Source organism: Castor canadensis, chromosome 3, assembly GCF_047511655.1.
Source record: "Castor canadensis chromosome 3, mCasCan1.hap1v2, whole genome shotgun sequence".
NCBI lineage: Eukaryota > Metazoa > Chordata > Mammalia > Rodentia > Castoridae > Castor > Castor canadensis.
The window spans coordinates 142,877,882-142,898,770 of record NC_133388.1 but is presented as its reverse complement, the minus strand read 5'-3'; the positions used below and the strand labels follow the sequence as shown (position 1 = coordinate 142,898,770).

General features: G+C 41.9%; 1 protein-coding gene across 7 annotated transcripts in view; it reads left to right on the top strand.

Moving 5' to 3' along the window:
• Positions 1 to 20,889, top strand: part of Tpd52 (tumor protein D52) — a 103,940-nt gene that overhangs the window by 47,213 nt on the left and 35,838 nt on the right. For 2 of the 7 annotated variants that reach the window (XM_020176260.2, XM_020176259.2), the window contains exon 1: positions 13,690 to 14,016. The exons of 2 other annotated variants lie outside the window; for them this stretch is intronic. In XM_020176260.2, the coding sequence (XP_020031849.1) occupies positions 13,881 to 14,016 (136 nt within the window). In that variant the 5' untranslated portion in view covers positions 13,690 to 13,880. Of the gene's footprint in view, positions 1 to 13,688; positions 14,017 to 20,889 lie in introns of those variants that run through there. 3 more of the 7 variants (XM_074068752.1, XM_074068753.1, XM_020176261.2) reach the window with 3 other exon arrangements.

Here is a 20,889-nt window from a genome sequence, read left to right as displayed (position 1 = left end):
TACCTAGAAGTAGTAGGATCCCACCTGTTGAGGGCTCTTCTACAAGGCTGTCCCCCATGGACCCAGTGTGGGCCTCCGGAACTTCTGACTGACCAGCTATATATTGGAGTTCCCAGGTCTTCCCTGTTTGGGTCTGATTAATTTGCCAGAGTGATTCACAGAACTCAGAGAAACACTCATGTTTACCCATTTATTAAAAAGGACATGATGCACATTGTAAATGCACAGCCAGATGGAAGAGGTGTATAGTGTGAGGCATGGGAGAAGGGACACACAGCTTCCCTGCTCTGTTCAGGTGTGCCACCTTCTAGGAACCTCCTTGTGTTCGGTTGTCAAAGCTCCTAAAACTTACCTTTTGGGTTTTTATGGAGCTGCATTATGTCAGCATGGCTAATGAAATGAACTCCGTAGAGTTCAGAGTCGGACCGGAAGTTCCAGCCTCCTAGTCACGTGGTGGTTCACCTGGCTGCCAGCTCCTGTCCTGCCTCTGTCTTAAGAGCCCCCAGGCATCAGTCATCTCATGAGCATACAGAAGACACCCACCAGTCTGGAGATTCTTGGAACAAATAGCAAGTGTGTATTAATATCCCAGCAAGATAGTCCAGAAGTCTTTTCTGTTTGCTAGTGCCCACAATGGGTTACAGAGGCTTTTCTGCACCACCCACAGTACTAGTACACCCTGTGCAGTAGCCAGTCCCTAGAACAGTTTCCAGTGGTCCAGTACTCACACTGGATATAGTCCCCTCACGTGTGGTACGAGTTTTAGTCTGTGAGCAGTAGAATAGGTAGAAAAGAGAATATGTGACTTCTAAGATTAGCCTGTGTTTCTGCTTGGGGTCTTTCTCTTATTCATGTTCTCTGGAGGAAGCTAGCCTGCCACGCTGTGAGCAGCTCGATGAGGAGACTGAAGTGAGTACAGAATAAACCTCGTGCCAGTAACCACAGGAGGGAGCCTGGCAGCCAGTGTTCCTGCTCCTCATGGCCACCTGCAACCTCACGGGAGTCCCAAGCCAGAAACACCCACCTGGCCTTTAGAAACTGTGTTGCGATACATGCTTGCTATTTCAGGGTCCTGCATTTTGGGGGTAATTTGTTAAGCAAATTATTGTGAAATTATGAATCATACCCTATTATTTCCAACATCCTAGATTCTCTGTGTCTTTTCTCTTTTTTCTCACGTACACTTTCACTTGGTTGGCAAATTTACTCCTTTCCTGGGTTTATTTATCTATATTGGTCTGTTCCACTTGTTTTCCCACTAAATGTGCTATTGACTGGGTTCCTGTTGCTACAACCTTTAATAGTGAAAATAGCAGTGCAGCTGTCAGCATGGCAACATGGTGAGCTCAGCCATGATGTGACCATTTTTTGTGTCAACTTGACTGGGCCATTGGTGCCCAGACTTTGTGTCAAACATTCTGGATGTGTCTGATGGTGTTTTGGGGCAAGAATTAATATTTGAGTTGATGGATAAATAAAGCAGATTGCCCTCCCAATGTAGATGGGTCTCACTCATCCAGTCCCCCAAAGGCCTGAGTTCAAACAGGCTGGGTTTGGGAACTTCTCTCTTCATGCCTTTGAGCTGGGACCTTTGCCTTCTGCAGTTGGACTCAAATGTGGACTGAAACTTAACACCCTTGGTTTTGGCTTGCCAACTGCAGGTCTTGAGACTTCTCAGCCTCCATAATTGTGAGATATTTTATATATATATAAAATCTTTGGCGAGCCCAGAGTAACATAAATGACTTTATGCACATTAGCTGGTCAGATGACTGAAAAGAGCTGACTCACTATTTTCTGAGCTGCCCTGTGCTGAACTGGCCTTTCCCAGCATCTGCAGTGAACCTGCTTCAGGTAGTTTCCAGGGAGCCAACTTCTGGTTTCTGTTGCAACAATGCTTTTGGGTTTTCAAGGGAAGTGCTGAAGGTCCCATGTCTTTGTGCTTCTCTTCCTGCTTCTTAGGCAGCAGAGTAAAATCTGTAGAGAGGTCATTGTGAGTGGTGCTTGCTTTTGTGTAGAAGTAGGAACTCTTGCAGTGAAAACTCACCAGGGTTGGGCCAGTCTGTTGAAGGAAATAGTCTTCACGTCAGGATGAGCATTACTGTGGATGCATTCTGGGTTCCTAGTTTGTTTCTGTGTGTCATTGTGCTTCGTTCTGCAGTTAGTGCCCTTTGATTTTTCACTACTTAAAATTTGGAGGCCAGATTTCTCCAGAGGATTACCTTTCTAAATAAATCCTCTTACGGAGAATCTAAATTTAGAATTGCTGTTTTTGTCAACATGTAGACTCAGTGTTTAACACACTGTTTACAGGAGCTGGTGGGGCCAGCCTGCCTTCCTTCAAATTCATGGAAAGGAACCAGGACTGCCAGTGTCACGATGTACCTTGGCAGCAATGGGTTTGTCATCTTGATAGCGTATTTTCACTGCATTTTGACCACAAAAGAGGCTTTACAGTTCAAGTGTGTTGGCCTTCAACTTGGTTGTCCTATTTTTTTTTTTTTTGGCAGTGTTGGGGTTTGAATTCAGGGCTTTGCGCTTGCTAGGCAGGCACTCTACGCTTGAGCCGTGCCTCCAGCCCTTTTTGCTTTTGATTGTTTTTCAGGTAGGTTTCTCAGTTTTTGCCTGGCTGGCCTGGGACTGGGAACTTCCTACCTATGTCTCTCATGTAGCTGAAGTCACAGACATATACCACCATGCTCTGCTAATTTGTTAGGATGGGGTCTAGCTAACTTTTTGCTGGGTCTGGTCTCTTGATCTCCACGTCCTCAGTAGAGGTGCTGGGATTATAGGTGTGAGCCACTGTGCCTGGCCAGGTTTTCCTGTATTTGTATTAAGTAGGTAACTGTTTGGTTTTAGAAAGATGTTAGATCACCAGCCAGCTTTGTGAACCAGCCACCCTTGCCTGAGGTGTAAAATTCTTTAAAGATGATAATAATAGATAGAAGGCCTTCAGTAGAGATGCTCAGGTGGTTGTCTACTTTGCATTAATAATGGAGCTTGATAATAAAGCCATTTCCTTTATTGAGAACTTAAGCCTTTTTTTGGAAATATACATCAGTGTGCTTTTTCTGGTGAAGCCTTGACAATAGCCCAAGCAGACCAGTTTCACCATTCTGGGTATTTCCCCATAGGCAGAGTAGCAGAGAAGCTGAAATGTGTTTATTTTTTTAATTGGTACACTTTATTTCTTAGAGCCATTTTAGGCTTATAGAAAATTGAGCAGATAGTACAGAGAGTTCCCCCAGCCCCTTAGTTTCCTCTGTTAACTTCTTACCTTTATATGGTACATTCATTACAGTTGATTCATATGATACATTATTATTTTCTTACATTAATTATACAAAGGAGTTTCATTGTGACATATCCATAATATGTATATAATAATGCGCTGTAATTAAATTCATCCCCTCTATTACTCTTTCATTACCCTACTTTGATACACGCATAAAGTACTTCAATCAATATGATACATTATTATTAACTACAGTCTATAATTTACATTCAGGCTTACTCAATGTGTTGGACAGTTCAGTGGGTTTTGAAAAATGCACAATAAAATAGACCCACCATTGCAGTATCCTACAAAATAGTTTCACTGCTCTAAAAGTCCCCTGTGCTCCACTTACCCATATTTCCCTCCCTCCCCGCCACTGATCTTCTTGTGTTTAGCCTCTTCCACATGTCAGACAGATGGAATCTCACAGCAGGTAACTTTTCAGATTAGCCACTCTTTCAAGTAGTAATGTACATTTAAGGTTCCTTCCTGTCTTTTCATAGTTTGAGAGCTAATTTCTTTGTAGCACTTAAACATACTCCATTGTCTGAATGTACCACAGTTACTATTGATGCACCTACTGTAGAACATCTTGGTGACTTCCAGTTTTGGGTGGCTGTGAATAAAGCTGCTGCAAACATTTCATGTACAGGTTTTTGTGTGTGCATAAGTTTGTAGGTTGTTCAGGTGAACACCTGGGAGTGTGAACACTGGCTCTGAAATAGGTGTTTGGCCTGGTGTACACTCTTGCTGACAACCGCCTTCCGTACCTGTGGCATCCTAACCAGGCCTGTTTCTGCCAGGGGGTTTCTCTTTTTCATGGGAAACATTTTCTGAGCAAGTCTGGACACAGGAGTCTGGAGAGATGGTTTAAATATCTAACCACAGATACTCTTTCATTGCAGTTGCTGTGCTCCCATCCTTCCCCCATTGCTCAGTGTTGAACCTCTTATTTGGGGCTGTCTCGTAGTAATTTACATTCAAGTGTGAATGACTGTCTCAACTATTACAATCATTTGGCTGTTTGTTTTTTTATAGTGGGAGGATAAGTAAACACAAAACTTGCAATCCTTACCATTTTAAAGTAGATAATTCAGTGGCATTCATTACAGTTACTTCATTGGGCAGTCATCACCAGCATCTGTTTCCAAAGTTTGTTCTTGTTTTTAAATTTTTTTGAGATAGTGTTTCACTGTGTAGCCCTGGCTTGCTTAGAACTCACCATGTAGGCTACGTTGGCCTTGAACTCATGATCCTCTTGCCTCAGTCTCCAGAGTACTGGGTAAGAAGTGAAGTACGTGGTTTTATTTTGTTTTATTGTATTTTATTTATTTTTGATGGTACTGGGGTTTGAATCAGGACCTTGAGCCACTCCATCAGCTCTAGTTGGGTTTTCGTTTGTTTGTTTGGTGGTACTGGGGATTGAACTCAGGGTCTTATAGGCATACACTCTGCCCCTTGAGCCATGCCTCAAGTCCTCCAAAAACTTTTCATCTGGGAATATGATCATTTAAAAGAGGAATTAAAAAATCCATCTGAAGTTCTTTTTTGGAAAAATATTTCTATCAGTCACCTTATGCTGAATTTCGCTGCATTAGCACCCCCAAAATCTCAGCAGGTATGAACAACAATCTGTGTCTCTCTCCTTTAATATACATCACTTTCCTTTGATTAGATGTTGGTCCCATGGCCATGTCCAACTGCAGGGATGGCTGGGAATGGAGAATAACCCTGTGCATAGGAATAGGAGGAAATTGGTTTGGTGAATTGATAGCATTCTTAGCCATAAGAAGCAAAGTTATTAAATCATACACATAACTGTCTTGATCTTTCAGGGATGATGTGACAATAATTGCAGTTTCTTGGTTCTGGAAACATTGGGAAAGCATTTTTTTCCATGTTAGGCTCCCTTCTCATCCATACTTCAGTGGTCTTATCCTTTTAACGTTGAGAGCTTCTGAGAATAAGTAAACTTATGCAGTTTTTTTTTCATAAATATCCATTTGATAATGCCATTTTTAAAACCCTGAGAAAAGGTTATAAAGCGTCTTCACAATAATAAATACAGTTATTATTATAGTCAGATACTTAAAAAATGCCAGGGCTTATAGTACTTTCCAGCCATTGATTTGGTTTCAGGATAGCAATCTACTCTTGAATTTGCTTGTAGCATTGGTTTTACTGTTATCTTTAAGAAGGAAAGGATATGGAATTTGGAATTGGTGAAGGCCTTTCTTAATCAGACCAGCAGGTTCAGAGAGAGAGAGGCTGTAAAATTTCACACAGGACTGTTTCTTAATAAGACTTAGGAATAAATTGGCAATATTTGTGCTATGTATTCTTTAATAGTTGACTCACTAGATTCAGCCAGTGAGCTCGTTACAGTTTAAAAGCAAGTCCAGCCACCTAACTGAATGACCTGGTGAGATTTGGAGCACGTTTGGTATGCCTCAGACTGCTGGAGGTTGAAGTTCCCTGTCAACATTAATTTTAAATAAGTGCCTACTGTGCTCGAGAAATTCCCACTCCCTTAAGGAAAACTGTTTCATCTGAGCCTCCAGTTACCGGAATAGCTGTGTAAGCCCTGTGCCAGTTTTTCCAAATTATAATGATGTCCTCCAGATCACTTATTCCTTTTAGGGTTCTGACATTCGGTTATGTTTATGCACCCCTACAGAGCACTCTTTAAACTCAGTCAGCAAATTATAAGCATTCAACTTGGACAAAACCTCTCAATCTTCCAGTAATCTCACCAGTGAGACCATGGTAACCTCAAGTACATGTTAGTACTTAAATGGAATGGCCAGCTTGTATTCCTTTATTACTGAGCCATTGTTCTGGTCCTGTTTATGATTATTATTATTATTCCAGGCTCCAAGTGATTACCCAATAGAAAAGTCCAGGTACTTGTCTGCACTATCGTGACATAGCAGTTTGCCCTGTCTGAACTTGCTTGTTTTGTGGAACTGTTGTTAGGATGAGAGGAAGAAAAAGAAACAGACATCAAAACAACAAAACTTGTGGCTATAAAATCACTAATTTTCAAAAGTATATATTTAGAAAGTGCTGGTGCCCTGTGGAATGAAAAGCATGTCAGTTAATACTTGCCATGGTTTGGTTCTGGAATGTTCCCCAAGGGTTCATGTATTCAAGATTGGTCACCCCACTGTGGTGTTGTTGGGAAACATTGAAACCTTTAAGAGGTGGGGTGTATTGGGAGGAAGTTAGGTCATGGAGTGCGTGCTGTTGAAGGGACATTGGGCCCTTGATCTTCCTCTTTGCTTCCTGGTTGGCTGCCATGAAGTGAGTAACTTTACTCCACCATGTGCTTGCTGCATGATATTCTGCCTTGCCACAGGCCCAAAGTGACCGTAGACTAAAACTTCTGAAACTGGAGCTAAAATAAATCCTCTTTCTAAGTTGAGCATGTTGGGTATTTTGTTGCAGCCACAGAAATCTGACTAACATGTCCATGGAACTATGCACAATATGGTGGTTCCATTAGTGAGCTCATGGCTTTCGTAGTTTGTTTTAGCATACTCTATGATGGTCACACAGTGACAGAATTGCCAAGTGACACATGACTGTGGAGTTTGCTTAGACTTTTATCCTCAGGCACACTTAGCAGCTGTCAGCTAAAGTCGGATCTGTAACATCTGAAATCACCTGGAGTTTGAAGGCAGAATCTCAGGCCCCACTCTACACATGCTCAGTCAGACTGTAGTTTCAAACAGCTCGGAGAAACCTTAAAAGTGGAGAAGCACTAGTTGATGAACTTTTACCTGAGCCTGTGATCAGGGAAGCCACCAACAAGTGCAAGGAGTGACCATAAAACTTAAACTCAGATTCTATTTGTAAAATATGTATTTCATTTTTTGGTATATGAGTTAACTGGGTCCGTGGCAAATACCAATCTTTCTGTTATTTTCTGGTGCAGTAATGAAATCTCTTTAGTATGGGTGACTTCCCCAGCTGAAGCTTAACCAGAAAATGTGTTTGGAGATAGGTTGAGGGAGGGAATTAGGTATCATTCTTACTATGTGTCATGCTAGCTCTAAATGTCTTAAGTGGGGAAAAAAACCTTTGGCCTGACAATCACTGTTAATTCAACTTCAGTTGTTTTGAGAGTGGAACACACAACCTTGAATGTTAGGGTTCCTGTCAAGTGAGAGTTTCTCTGCAAGTTAATGGGACAGGTAAGTGGATTTGCACCTGTAAGAACTTGTCATTTAAGTTCTTTGCATTTAGCTCTAAATGATTTGAATATGTCTGGTAATTTATGCATTTTTATTCTGGAGGGGGTCTCCAGCGAGGTTAGTTTTTTCTTTTTTCTTTTTTAATATGATCCTGTGCCACTGTAGACTTTTTTCACTTTGGGTGGAAAATAAGGGGGGAAAGTAATGGAATATTCCCCAAATTTCTGCTATAAAGTTTTGGATCTGAAGGCTGACATATATTTTAAAGCCAACATGATTTACTCTAGCTTTATTTAGTGTTGGAATTGAAGCCCTGGGCTTTCTAGACAACTTGGTTGGCCTCACTGTGCACCTTCTTTTGCATTGTCTGCTCCGACTCTTCCTTTACACACACTTCACAAACTTGGAGCTTCTTTTCATTCAGGTTTGCCACTGGCTTCCACCTCCCCTTATCCATTCTTTACCATGGCTCTTGGGACACCCAGTCCTGTGACTTCATTTTAGATCTCTTTCCTCCCTTTATTCCTTTTGGGGAGAGGTGTGTTACAAGGGTGAACATTTATGTCATATTGGTCGCTCAAGGTTTTCTTCCATATGTTTTGCTTCTTGAGCATGAGTTCAAATCCTAGCCTCACTACTTTGTGCTGGAGCAAGTTGGTTAAATAACTTCTTTGTGCTTCAGTTGTCTCGTCTGTGAAATGAAGTCAAAAAACCCTATCCCAAAGGGTTGGTGCAAAGTGCATAGAAAAATACCTGGTACATAGGAACGGTTCCTTGGGGCTGAGTCACAATTACTGTCACTGTTATCATCATTAAAGGGCATTTTCTGCCCTTTTTGGCTTCTTGGACTGCTTCCTTCACTTCCCTCCCACACTTTCTCAAGGAAGATGTGACCAGCAAAGGTATGGTTGTGAGACTTCTTCAGTGGAAGGTAGAGGAAATTCTTCCAGCTCTCAGAAGTGGCCAGGAACCAAGATGTACATATATGTCTAAACTGTGACCAAAGCTCAGTCATTGTAAGCTACTCTTTGGTGTGAGAAGTGGCCTCTTCCTTTTTGTTCAGCTCCCTCAAGACTGCTAAATCTTCCTGAAGCATACCTGTAATCTTAGGTCCTTGGGTGGTAAAGGCAAAAGGATTGTGAATTTGAAGCAAAGCTAGTGAGATCCTATCTGAAAAACACAGACAAAAGGCTGGGGGTGTAGCTCAGGAGGTAGAGTAATTATCAAGTATATGCAGAAAGCTAAATCTGATGCAGAGGAGTTCCATATAAATTTCAAGTTTACAGAAAAATGGCAAGGCTGAGAATAGTATGAAGGACCCTGCACCCTCTAGTCTGATTGACTGACTGTTCGTATTTTACTCCACCTGCTTCATTTTTCTTCTTGTGTGAGACAGTGTTTTTAGCTAGAGAGGAAGCTGAATATTCTAGGGCCTTTTGTCCTTCAACTTTCACTTTGTGTTTGCACTGAGAAGGGGGATATGCTCTACATAACCACAGTGCAGTACAATTGTCAACTTCAGTAAATTTGGAATCCTTTCTTTGGTCCTTTCCTTCACTCCCTCTCTTCCTTCCCTCCCTTCTGCCCTCCCTCCTTCCTACCCTCCATCCCTCCCTTCCTTCTCTCCCCCTATTTTTGTGGTGCTTGGTAAACTATACGCCCAGCCCTTGATTTTTTGAGACAAGGTTTTCCTATGTAGTTCAGACTGGTCTTGAACTCCATATGTAGCCCAGACTAGCCTCATACTCATGCTTCTGGCTCGGACTCATAAGTGCAGTATTACAGGCATGTACCACCATGCCTGGCTATATTCCAGTTTTTTCAGCACATTCAATGATGTTCTTTATAGAATTCATTATAGGACCAACTCTAGGATCAAGTATATTTAGTTGGAATATATTTTAGTCTTCTTTAATATGGATCATTTTCTTTGTCTTTAATGAGTTGATGTTGTTTGAAGAATGTATTCCCATTCCCCTTTTTAAGAACTGAATTATCTGAGTACCTGTGACCTGTCCCTCCTATTGATTAGCCACTTTGTCTCTGAGATGCTCTTCAAGGGCCTGCCAAGTAAGTTTTGTGTCATACAGCTTTTAAATCAGACTATCCCTTAAATGTCTGTCAAACTTGGAGAGAACCTGTGCTGATGTATTTGAGCTATGTATGTATCAGTAGGTAGACAGAGGCGTATTTTCTCCATGGTCATTTGTACCTCCTGTTTCCACTTGCAAGAGCATAAGTCACTGGCTGCACCCGTTGACCATTGAGCTGCCTTTGGGCACCCTCTGCTGGCTCTGCATTGCATGAGCACTTTTCTGGGATTGTGTGACAGATTCCTCTTGCTGCCCATTTTCTTTCTCTTGGTTACTTGGTCTGCCCCGCCCCCTTCAATTATTTACACAGAAGAAGATCATATAATACAACCTGCTTTATTTGCTAAATGTGTCAAGAATATGTCCCCATGTTAAATACGTATTTTTACATTGACATGTTAATCTGCATATTTTTCTTTACATGAATACTTAAGTCATCCACTCAGTAGGTGTTTGCATTGCTTGTTTTTTTCCTTTTCAGATAGCATATAAAATGAAAATCTCCTGTACATACACCATACACATGTGACTTATTAAGCAGAATTTGATAAGTGGGTAGGTAGGAACTTGACAGGTAAAAGTACACAGGAATTTTTTTTTTGGTGGTGCTGGGGTTTGAACTAAATGTCTCACACTTGCTAGCCAGGCACTCTACTGCTTGAGCCACTTCACCAGCCCTTGACTGGTAAAAATATAAAGGAGTCTTTAGTCTGAAAAAAATTTCTAGGACAAGTTTTGCATGTGTTCAAGAACTAGGTGAATGGCTGGGTGTGGTGATGCACACCTATAATGCCAGTATTCCAGGGGCAGAGGCAAGAGGAACATGTGTTCAAGGCTAGCCTGGGCTATAGAAAGAGACTCTGGGCAAAAAAGCAAAAGGACTGGGGATTGTAGCTCACTGGTAGAGTACTTGCCTAGCATGTGCAAGGCCCTGGGTTCTGTTCCCCAGCACCTCCAAACAAACAACTAAACAGGAAAATCAAGTTTGGCTGAAATATGGCTGGGTAATAGTGGGAAACTTAGTGGGAAAGTAGGTACTTTTTCAGGACTTTCTACTGAATTGACAGAGCCCAACCGTAAGAGAAGTAGCACAGAAATTTCTTTGTTCATAACTAGAAAGCCCAGGTAGCTGGGTTCAGGGACTCAGATGCTACAGCTCTATCCCTTGCCTGTCTCTGTTTCTCCTTCTGTCCTTTCCCTGTCTCAGCACTGGTTCTCTTGCCTGTTGGCCTGGGAAGGGAAGGAGCCTCTAGGTCTCTCCAAATTGGCATCCAGCTGCTCACCAGCAGCTCAGGTTATAGAGCCACTTTCTTCCATTACTCATAGAGTGAATATCAGAGAAGCCATGACAGGTACTTTTTGTCAGATGTCTACTCTTAGGTCAGTCTGTGTGAACAAAGGGACAGTGGTCTGCCTCAGTCAGATCTGAAACGTAGGCCCACACCAAAGGCCAGGGAATATATAGGAACTATGATTATTTCTCCACCAGAACCCCATGAAGTATGTGATCTGGAATTCCTCAAGAGAAAGATGGTATTGAATGGATAAGACAGCAGATACCTACCATACTCATCCAGCCTCCATGGGAGCACTTCAAGCAGGTCTGAGTAGGGTATGGTCAGAGACATTGGAAGGAGGGTTCTCTCAGTGGTGCCTCCTTTTAGAGCAGGGGGAATTCCTTCAAGGTATGAGTCCTTCAAGGTCAGGCCTATGAGACTCAGGATATTGGGCCAACTGGCACACAGGAAATGAAAAGCAGCCATGGACCCAAAGACTTCCTCTTTCTTGCTAGATTGTTTTAGGAGTAGCCACTGCTACTGTTTCCAGAGTCATCTGTTTTTGTTTTTTTTTTAAGTGTAAAACAAGAGAGTTAATTGAGATAAAAAAGTGTAAAATGGGAGAGTAGAGCCTCCAGAGTTGGGGGGAGGGTGTCCCTAAGGGAGGGTGTTCTTCAGGGTCATCTTTATAGCATTTACTTTTGTAGATAAAATTCTAATTATTTATTTAGTGGTATGGGTGTTGAACCCAGGGCCTCATGCATGCTAGGCAAGTGCCCTACCATTCATTCAGCTACATCCCAGCCCTAACATTTTTTATACTGTTTTTGCTTGGCTCAAAAACCAGGCAAAGTTTTTGTTTGTTTGTTTATGCGGTATACTGTGTGTAAAAGTTTGTCACTTCAGTGGTGTATTCCCGAGCTACATTTCTGGTTTTTATTTTTTCAACTCCCTTCTACTTTGTCTGTGAACCTCGAGTCAACTGAATTTCTGCCATTCCATTAAGCCACCCATACTTTTCCCATGTCTGGTCATCTGTTTTCACTTTTCTCAAGGCTGGAATGTCTGCACTGGGGTTTGACTGGAGATATAAACAAGAACTGGTTCCCAGAGCTGGGGTGTTCTGTAATAGTGCTAAGATCCTACCAAAGCAGGTAGAGTAAAGCTTATAGATAATTAAATTCTCAACCCTCATATTTGTAAATAGGCCTTGTTGACTTTTTCCATTCCACAATGATTTGAAGCCAGATCTTCAGGGTAGGGACAACAGGGTGCTGTGGGGGAGGTTGTAGGGCCCAGACAGGCTGGCAGATGGCCCTTCACATCTGTATGCTGATGCTGGGAGAGGAGGGCTTTTGACAGAGGTCAAGGACGTGGGGTTGAGACAGAAGTGTAGAGGTGGTCATGGCTTGCATTCTATCTGTATTAAAAACTTTCTAATACTTGTGTGTCAAGGAGGGAGAACAAGTGAGGTAATGGAGAAGTGCTTTTTCTACCAGTATTTAGTGACCAAACACAGAAAATGTAGAGAAGGCCAAGGACTCCTTAATTCCCTAATCCAGGGATGTGACTGATACTTGTCCTGTCACAGTGAGAGAGAGAGATACTGTAGATTTCAGGAAACCTGATAGTTCATTCTTCTAAGTAATAATAAAAAAAGAAACCATTTTTCCTATTTCTTAATATAAAATGAGCAACATTTTAGTTTCCCCAGTTTTGGTACCTTTTAGGAAAGAGAATATAGATTGATTTTTTGTTGTTGTTGAAAATAAACTTAAAAAACTTAAGACAAAAACCTGCCAAAAAAAAACCAATGGTAAGTTGAGATGAATATGGATTACCTTGATGCATATGTATTTTTTATACTAGGCACACACTATATTTTTAATGTTTATGCTATTTTGGGTTTCATGTTTGCTTCTACTTCAGGAGACTATATCAAGTTCTTTCCTCAGATATTGAAAAGGTAGAACACTGCCTTTTTTTTTCTTTTGTGCAGTGACCTTTGTCCCCAAGGAGGCAGACGGATACCTTTATTTTTACCTCCTTAACATTAGAACCATAAGGGCTGTCAGTGCTGTGCTGGAGCATAGGCCACCATGAGCAAAGGAAGGTTGTGCTGAGAGACTGGTGCCAAAGGAAATGAATTTGGTGATTGGAAGTTTTGTTTTACAAGCCTGCTGTGGCCCTTTACTGCAGGGTGGGCTGTGCCAAGGGAAACAGGTTTATATGGAACCTCAGGGCCAGGACCTTAATTAAACAAAGAAGGTGCTGGAACACATGGGAGCTGCACCTTCAAAGCTGATTCTTCTCCTTTCAGTGCATGTGACTATAACTGCATCCTTCCAAAAGAGAAAAAGAAAGGAAGAAAGATTGAAATTTTGATGACAATAATACACTTTAGGTAAAGTAGTGATGGAAATATAGTCTTATTTTTGCACCAGGTTATGCTTAGAAAGCTGATTCTAACCCAGGAAGCTTGGCTTTCAGAATTCTCTGGTAATCCAGGGTAGAAAACAGTATCACCCCAGATGGCATTTGCAGGAGATTACTGACCCATAATCCTTCCTTGTCCTAGAAGATTAGGTCTGCCCTGGTGTAGTTGTACTCAGCTGACTGGTTTTTTTTTTAAAAAAACTGTAGGTTTTTTTTTTTGTAATTCTTCCAGGGTTTGCTTGAGCTGTTTGTACATCTGAGTGCTATGGCAGAGCTGGCCCCTCCTTTGTTTACTGAAGAAAATACCACTCCCCTGCCCTGGTTGTTCATTGTTGACTGAAATTAACAACAGGTGGTGATCAGAGCCTCTCCTGAGGTTGCTGGGGATCAGTCATCTATTAAAAGGCTCTCTTACTATGAGGGGGTGAAGGCTTCCAGAAGGAAATGTTGCACCTGAGCCTAGAAGCTGGGCGTGGCTTCTAAGCTGGGGTTGATTTCCTCAATGAGCTTGCTTGGTGCAAAGAGACCATGGCCGAAGGGGCACACAAATGAAGAGTAATTTCAGGCAGCTGTAAAGCCATGCACTCTGCCTTTGTCTGGAATGGATAGTAGAGACATGGACTTATTTGAGGACTACCAGTCTCCATTTGATTTTGATACAGGAGTGAACAAAAATTATCTCTACTTGTCTCCTAGTGGAAATTTATCTCCACCTGGATCACCTACTCAGAAATTTGGTAACTATATTGTAAGATTTGCTGTAATAAAACCTAGACGTATCTTGGGGCTCACCTGGCTTTAAAATTATTAGTGAAAGATGTATCAGGGTGTTGCTGTGTTGTAACGAGTTAGCAAGGTTTTTCCAGATTGAAAGAGGAGAGAGAGTTGGCTGTTAAGTATTCGGAATGTATTTGTAGTGGGAAGTTAGTTTTTAAAGTTAGTACTGTTTTTGTGTTCATTAGAGGTCTTCTGATCACTTTGAGTGCGTTAAGCTGATAAATAACAGAAAAGGAGGAATCTGAAGGCCTCACTTTCCAGTTGCTTCTGAAATTTGTGAAGACTACCCTCATTGTTGTCTTGGTAAACTGAGGGTTAAGCACTGAAGCACTGGCCGAATTCCAGGGTTTCTAACAGATGTCCTGAATTTTGTTATGGAAGACTGAGAGCAACTCACAGAAATACCTAGGCAAGAGATTTTTAAAAAAGGAAAATCTCAAAATTGCTGTGCCTTTGGAAGCCATTGTTCCCTCCCACATGCAGTATGAGATTTTCTATCAGCCTGGGGTCTGGTCAGTGAGGGTCTGAATGTGTCACTCGGCTGGCAAGAAGCCAGAGCCTCAACAGCTATGGTCCAAGTTGAATCTTGGACCAAGTTGTTCTTAATAGACAGTGCTGAGAGGAAGACAGCTAAATGACCTCCTCTGTAACTTGTCCAGGAAGCAATGGAGTTTTCCTGGAAGTTAATTATTTCCTTATTAATGAAGAATAGGTCACATTTTGTTCTTTTTAAGTATAACACATGGGTAATTCAGAAAACAGGTGCTAAAGGATACAGTTATAAGTACTGGAGGTTTGTGTATTTGTTAACTACAGGGTGTGTGCTAAAGCAACATCTCTGTAACTCTTGGTTTCAGTTGGTAGCCACCTTTGCAGGTAGAGCTTGGATTTCCTGGAAGGGGAAAAATGTTGACAATAAAAGGGTCAGAGTAGGTCTGTAGAAGGTGGGGCTGGTGATAGCAGCTGAAGTCTGCTGGGGAGTCTGATTGCTGAGAACTTGGCCCCTTGCTGACCCTTCTGTCTTTGTGGCCCACGACAGATCTCTGTAATAAAGGGAACTGGGCTTCCTATTTGCTCAGCTCCTTAATAAGGATGGCATCATTCTAACTTTTTAATTTTATGGATCAGAGCAGCACACACAGTGGGGAACTTAGAGCTCCATAATGAAGCCTCAGTGACAAGGGCCATGAAAACCTTGTGAAGCCAGGCTGCAATCACCAAGGAAGACTTACGCTGCTTGTTTCTCTGATTGCTTATCTATTCCTCTGGTCCCCACTTCACCTCTTTTCTTTCTTCCAGTTATGATCATGGCTTCTGTGGGACGTTTTCAGGTGTAGGATTGGCTGTGTCTCTGCAAATATTGCCAAATTATTTTCAGAATTCCTAGTAGCGATCTGAAGCAGCCTGAAGTCATGGGATTAAAAAAAATTGTTAAAAAAAAAAACCCACCATATGCAGTTGTCTGGTAAGAGTTCAGTGATTCCAAAACAGCCAAATCAAAGTGGGGACCTAGAAACATTGGTTCCCAGTCTCTGTGTGTGAGATTCCTTAGGACATATAAACCCACACACCTTCTGAACTTCAAATGTGATATATAGATGGACTGATAACATGTCTTTTCTGTGTTTGTAGTAGTTGTATTTCTGTGTAGATGCTCTTAAGACTATTACTTACAAGTGGTTTTTGGTCACTGCGTATTTTCTTAGTCAGATAGACAAAGGACTGATGTAAAAAGCCATCCTACTGAGAAAGGTTGGGAACACTGACTGCTGATCTAAAAAGAACATGTTCTCTGATTTATATCCAAAATGCCTTCATAGGGCAAAGGAGAAGTAATAAGATTCAGTCAGTGGGCAGGATGTTCTTGAGTAGGAGGTGAGCCAGTGGCTGGAACTAAAAGATGTCCTTTATCAGGGATGTCTGAACCTTTGGCATGACCAGTGCATTCAGGGGCATCTTTTCCCTTTTGACTCACAATCCTTATAAACACAAATACCTATCAGTAACTGAAACAAATTTTGTGAAACAGAACCTGTCCTTAGTATGTGTGATTATGTTCTAATTGACTGAGTGCGTGGAATTGGCAAGGACTAGTTCACACTCTAGTTGATTTTGCAGATGTGAACATTTTGAGTCTTGGAGAGATGTGTGATTCTCCTGATCACCAAGTCTAGTTAGCCTAAGCTGGGACTAGCACTTGTCTCTCAGTTTTCAATCAGTGTTTTTTAAATTTTTATTATAAATTGATTTTTTTTTCTTGGTGGTGGTGGGGTTCCAAGCCACGGTAGGTGGTGTACTACTGAGCTTTACCAGTTCCAGTTTGTTTTTTCAGAATATGTCGGGATCTTTCCTTCCTCCCCCACTTTTTCTTGAAGTTTGGGGAGTGACTTCTTTCCTGGATTGGGCATTGACTCCTGTCAGGGCCCTTCCTGTGTTCTGAAGAAGGTTCTTCCCTGCTCTTGCTCCTAGTTCCACCTTTCCCTTCCTCCTCTGTCTCTTTTCCTCTTTAGTAACCCTCACATTGCTCAGTTAAGATGTTGGGGTTCCTGGATTTTTCCCTAAATGGAGTGGATCAAGTTTCCTCAGATTTTTTTGTTGTTTCTTGCTGCTTCCGCTACATTACTCAACTCAATCCCCATACATCCAGGCTTACTCTTCTCACTGTGAGCAGTTAATGGGGAAGTTACTGTCTCAAGAGTGTGGTTTCTAGGACCCTTATTCTGTGTCACCATCTTCTAACTTTGAGCAGTGTCAACTGTTGTGTCTTCAGCTGCTCCCCTGCCTGAGGTTAGTGTTCCTCAACCTGGGACAGCTTTGCCCACTTCGGGCATTTGGGTGTTGGTTGTCATACCTGGTGTGGGTGAGACTGCTACTGACATCTAGTGCTTAGAGATCCAGATGCTATTCAGGCTTGTGTCCCTACTGAGAGTTACGTGGTTCAAAAGTCCTTAAAGTCCGTCATGCTATGTTTGAGAAATTCCAACTTCATTGAAGAGAGCTGCCTTGGTGTGGGACCCTCCAAATATTCCTCCAACTTCTGGGGCTTGTCATGTCCAGAAACAGAATAAGGCACAGAGAGCTGGAGCGCCAAGCACAGACTTATAAGGAAAAAATCTTTATCTTAACTATATTTTTGCATAGTACCATTATAGACACTTTATATGTTGTATCTCTTTTTATGTTTCTAGGATTGAAAAAGGGAGTCTTATTTCCCTTCATTTGTGCTTGAATCAAGCAGTCTGAAGTTTTGTACTGCTATTCTGATGTTAAAGTCATTGTTGTCTCTTTGAAGACTGTGTAAGATGATATATGCAGTTTATTTTCTAGAGAGTCTTTGAATGCTCAATTTTATGTCAACAAATTATTTCTTGGATAGTCAGTATTAACATTCTAATTCCAGACACCTTAGGTTATTTTCCTGGCATCTTCTTCCCTCTTACTTGAACTTTCCTGGGAGCTGCTGACTTCATATTTTTCCTTCTGTAATATCATTTGTGCCCCACCTATACAACACATGGAGTGTTTGTGTACTTTCTCTGTAACATGAAGATAGAGCACTTGGTCCAAATAGTAACAATCTTCTGATGGGTGACATGTGAGATAAAAGTTGGGGGTTTCCTATTTTAAGTAGGAAAACCTTTGTAGAGAGAATGCAATATATAAAATAAAGGGCTCAAGAGGTAAGGTAGACAGTGATACCAGTCTGGGTTCTTATCTCTCCCTGTAACTCAACCATGTACCTTCCTGTAATTCATTTATTCAGAGAGTGTTGCTGAAAATCTCTTTGCTAGACACCATGTTTCAGAGACTGTGCTGGACCTAAAGATTCGGGATTGGAACAGGGAGGCCAAGTATTGTCCTGCCATGGCTGTGCCCTAGTGTAGGAGATATTACTGAAAGGTCATTGTATCCAAAGCCACAGTGTCTTCTCAGCCTGGTTTGGGGGTCCAGGAAAAATTCTCCAGGAACAGTAAACCTGAAAACTGACTGACTGAAATGAATGGGACTTGGAAATAGGGCATTTCAGATGGAGAGGTAGCATGTTCACAGACATAGAGAACATGATTAGGAAGGGGTGGCAGAGATTGTTGCACATCATTGTGAATATAAGTAATGCCAGGGAACTGACACTTAAAAATGCAGGGTTGAGGGGCTGAAGAGTGACAGGTGAGGGAACAAGACAGTAACCCCAGCATCATGGAAAAGTAGGGGAGAGAAGGAGATGGAATGAGTGGTGGTGCTTGGGAAAGTCAGGAAAACAGATCCTTCTGTGTGCTCGCTTTGTTTAGATGAGGGATTTGGGATTTGTAGGTCCAAAGGTCACCCAGCTAGTAGATGACCAAATCCATTTTTATATTCTTTTCCATTTATATTAATTTCCTAGGGTTGCCCTAAAAAGTGCTACCACCTGGGAGGCTTGCAGCAATAGGGATTTATAGTTGCCTAGTTCTGGAGGCTAGAAGTACAAAATCAGGGTGCTCTTCCTAGCTTCTGGACTGCTTACTATCCTTGGCATTCCCTCCCCCACCCCCACCCCCCAAGGACCTCCTGCGCTTGCTACTTGAGCCATACCCACAGTGTATTTGTTTGTACTTTTGTTTTTGAGAGTCTTCCTGACTTTACCTGGGCTGATGTCAAACTCGGGATCCTCCTGCCTCCACCTCCCACATAGTTGGGATTACAGCTTTGTACTATCATGACTGATAGGCTCATCCTTAGCATTCTTTGGTTTATAGCTCCATCATTGTCTCTCTGCCTGCAGCATCACAGGCAGTCTCCCCATGTCTGTGTGTGCTATGCCTGCACACAACATTCTCGTCTCTTGGTCTCTGTGTCCAAATTTCCATCTTATAAGGACACCAGTTATTGGATTATTCCAGTATGGCCTCACTTGAGCCTGCTTATAGCTACAAAGATGCTGTTTCCAAATAAGACACATTCACAGGCAGCAGGAGTTAGGAAGTTGAATGACTACTTTGAAGGAGGTGTATTTTAGTTAACCACACCATCAAATTTCAGATCTCATGCTTGTTTTGTTTTTTTAAATCTCAACCTCCCACACTTGAATTTCCTCATCTTTATACAATGAAGTGTTTGAGTTGTAAATGGTCCCATATTCTTTTTAGATTTAAATTTGCATGAAAGTAGCTAAAATTTTAACCATAATAGAAAGTTTTGAAGAGAAACAGTCGAATGAAGGTCAAAGATGAAGCACTAGAAGACAGAGCTGTTCAGGTGAGGGCTGCGGGGTGTGTGTGTGGGGGGGGGTGCATATGGCAGCACCCACCAGACTTGGGTGGACTTGGTTGTAGGATCTAAATTTGTATATAAAAAGATTGTATGGAATCTGTAATCCCAGCAGAGAGGTAGGAGGATCATGACTTCTGGGCCACCCATGGCTAGGGAGACCCAGGTGTGTGTGTGTGGGATGTTGACTGAAATTTGTGGAAATATGTGGTGAATGGGAAAAGAAACTAACTTGATTACATCTTTAGCCAAAAAAAAAAAGTCAGTTCAAGTAAAATATTAATGTTCGTTCTATTCTAGGCACTGTGAGTGCTAAGATGAAAAGATAAGGAGGTGACATCAGGCCTTTAGCACTCTCTCTCCCATTCTTCTTCTCCCCTGGCCTGTCTTCCTTTCTCCCTGGTATGCTCCCTCCCACACATTCCCACCAAACCCAAAGCTGAAGAACACTGTCTTCCTCAGATTACCCACAAGTTTTCCCAAGTCTGATGTATTGCATTTCATGAACACTAAGACACCTCAGATCATTAGATGGTCTATTGTTTCATGTTTTTCTATGCAGGAATAAAACATTTTGCCAGTTAAACTAAAAATTAGTGGTTTCTTGTCACCTAAAATTTTTAAGTTTTATGCTTATTGAAGTTCCCTTAGATTTATTCAGTCAGGTATGCTGACTCTAACACTTCTGGGCATATTTTTAAAGAAAGTTAAGGTTTTCTTAAAATGCCCTCAGACTCATCCTCTCACCTGAATTGCTTTTCACCTAGGAATGTTGTATTCCTGTTTTTATTTTCCTAACACAGAATGTGTGTTGTAGTCAGTAAGTGGTACATCTGGGATTTTCTAAGCCATTGATGCCCAGTTTCCAGAGTGGGAAGCATGTTTGCAGGTGATAGACAGCTGTGTCACAGTGATTACTTGGCCCACCAGTGCAAATGCATCTCCTGTTCAAAGATGTACCATGTAAAGCCAGGTGCTGGTGGCTCACACCTATAATCCTAGCTACTCAGGAGGATCATGGTTCAAAGCCAGCCCTGGTAAATAGTTTGTGAGACCCTATCTTGAAAACTCTTCACAAAAATGGATCTGGTGGAGTGGATCAAGGTGAAGGCCCTGAATTCAAGCCTCAGTACCACACACACACACACACACACACACACACACACACACACACACACAAAACCCCAAAAAACCACACCATGTAGAAATGATTTAACATTAGCTCAGTGCAGTCTTATGTGTGTGTCTTCTCTGTCCTCACTCCCTAGACAGTGGGGCTCCACCCTGCTGCTGGTCACAGCCCTACCTAAAACACCTAAGGAACCTGGGCACCAGTGACTCAAACCTGTAATCGTAGCTACTCAGGAGGCAGAGAAGAGTTTCAAGATTCAAAGCCAGCCTGGGCAGAATAGTTCGCAAGACCCTATCTCAAAAATACCCAACATAAATAATAGCAGCCTCTTCAACAAAAAGTGCTGGGAAAACTGGGTAGCAGTCTGCAAAAAACTGAAACTAGATCCATGTATATCATCCTATACCAAGATTAACTCAAAATGGATCAAGGATCTTAATATCAGACCACAAAC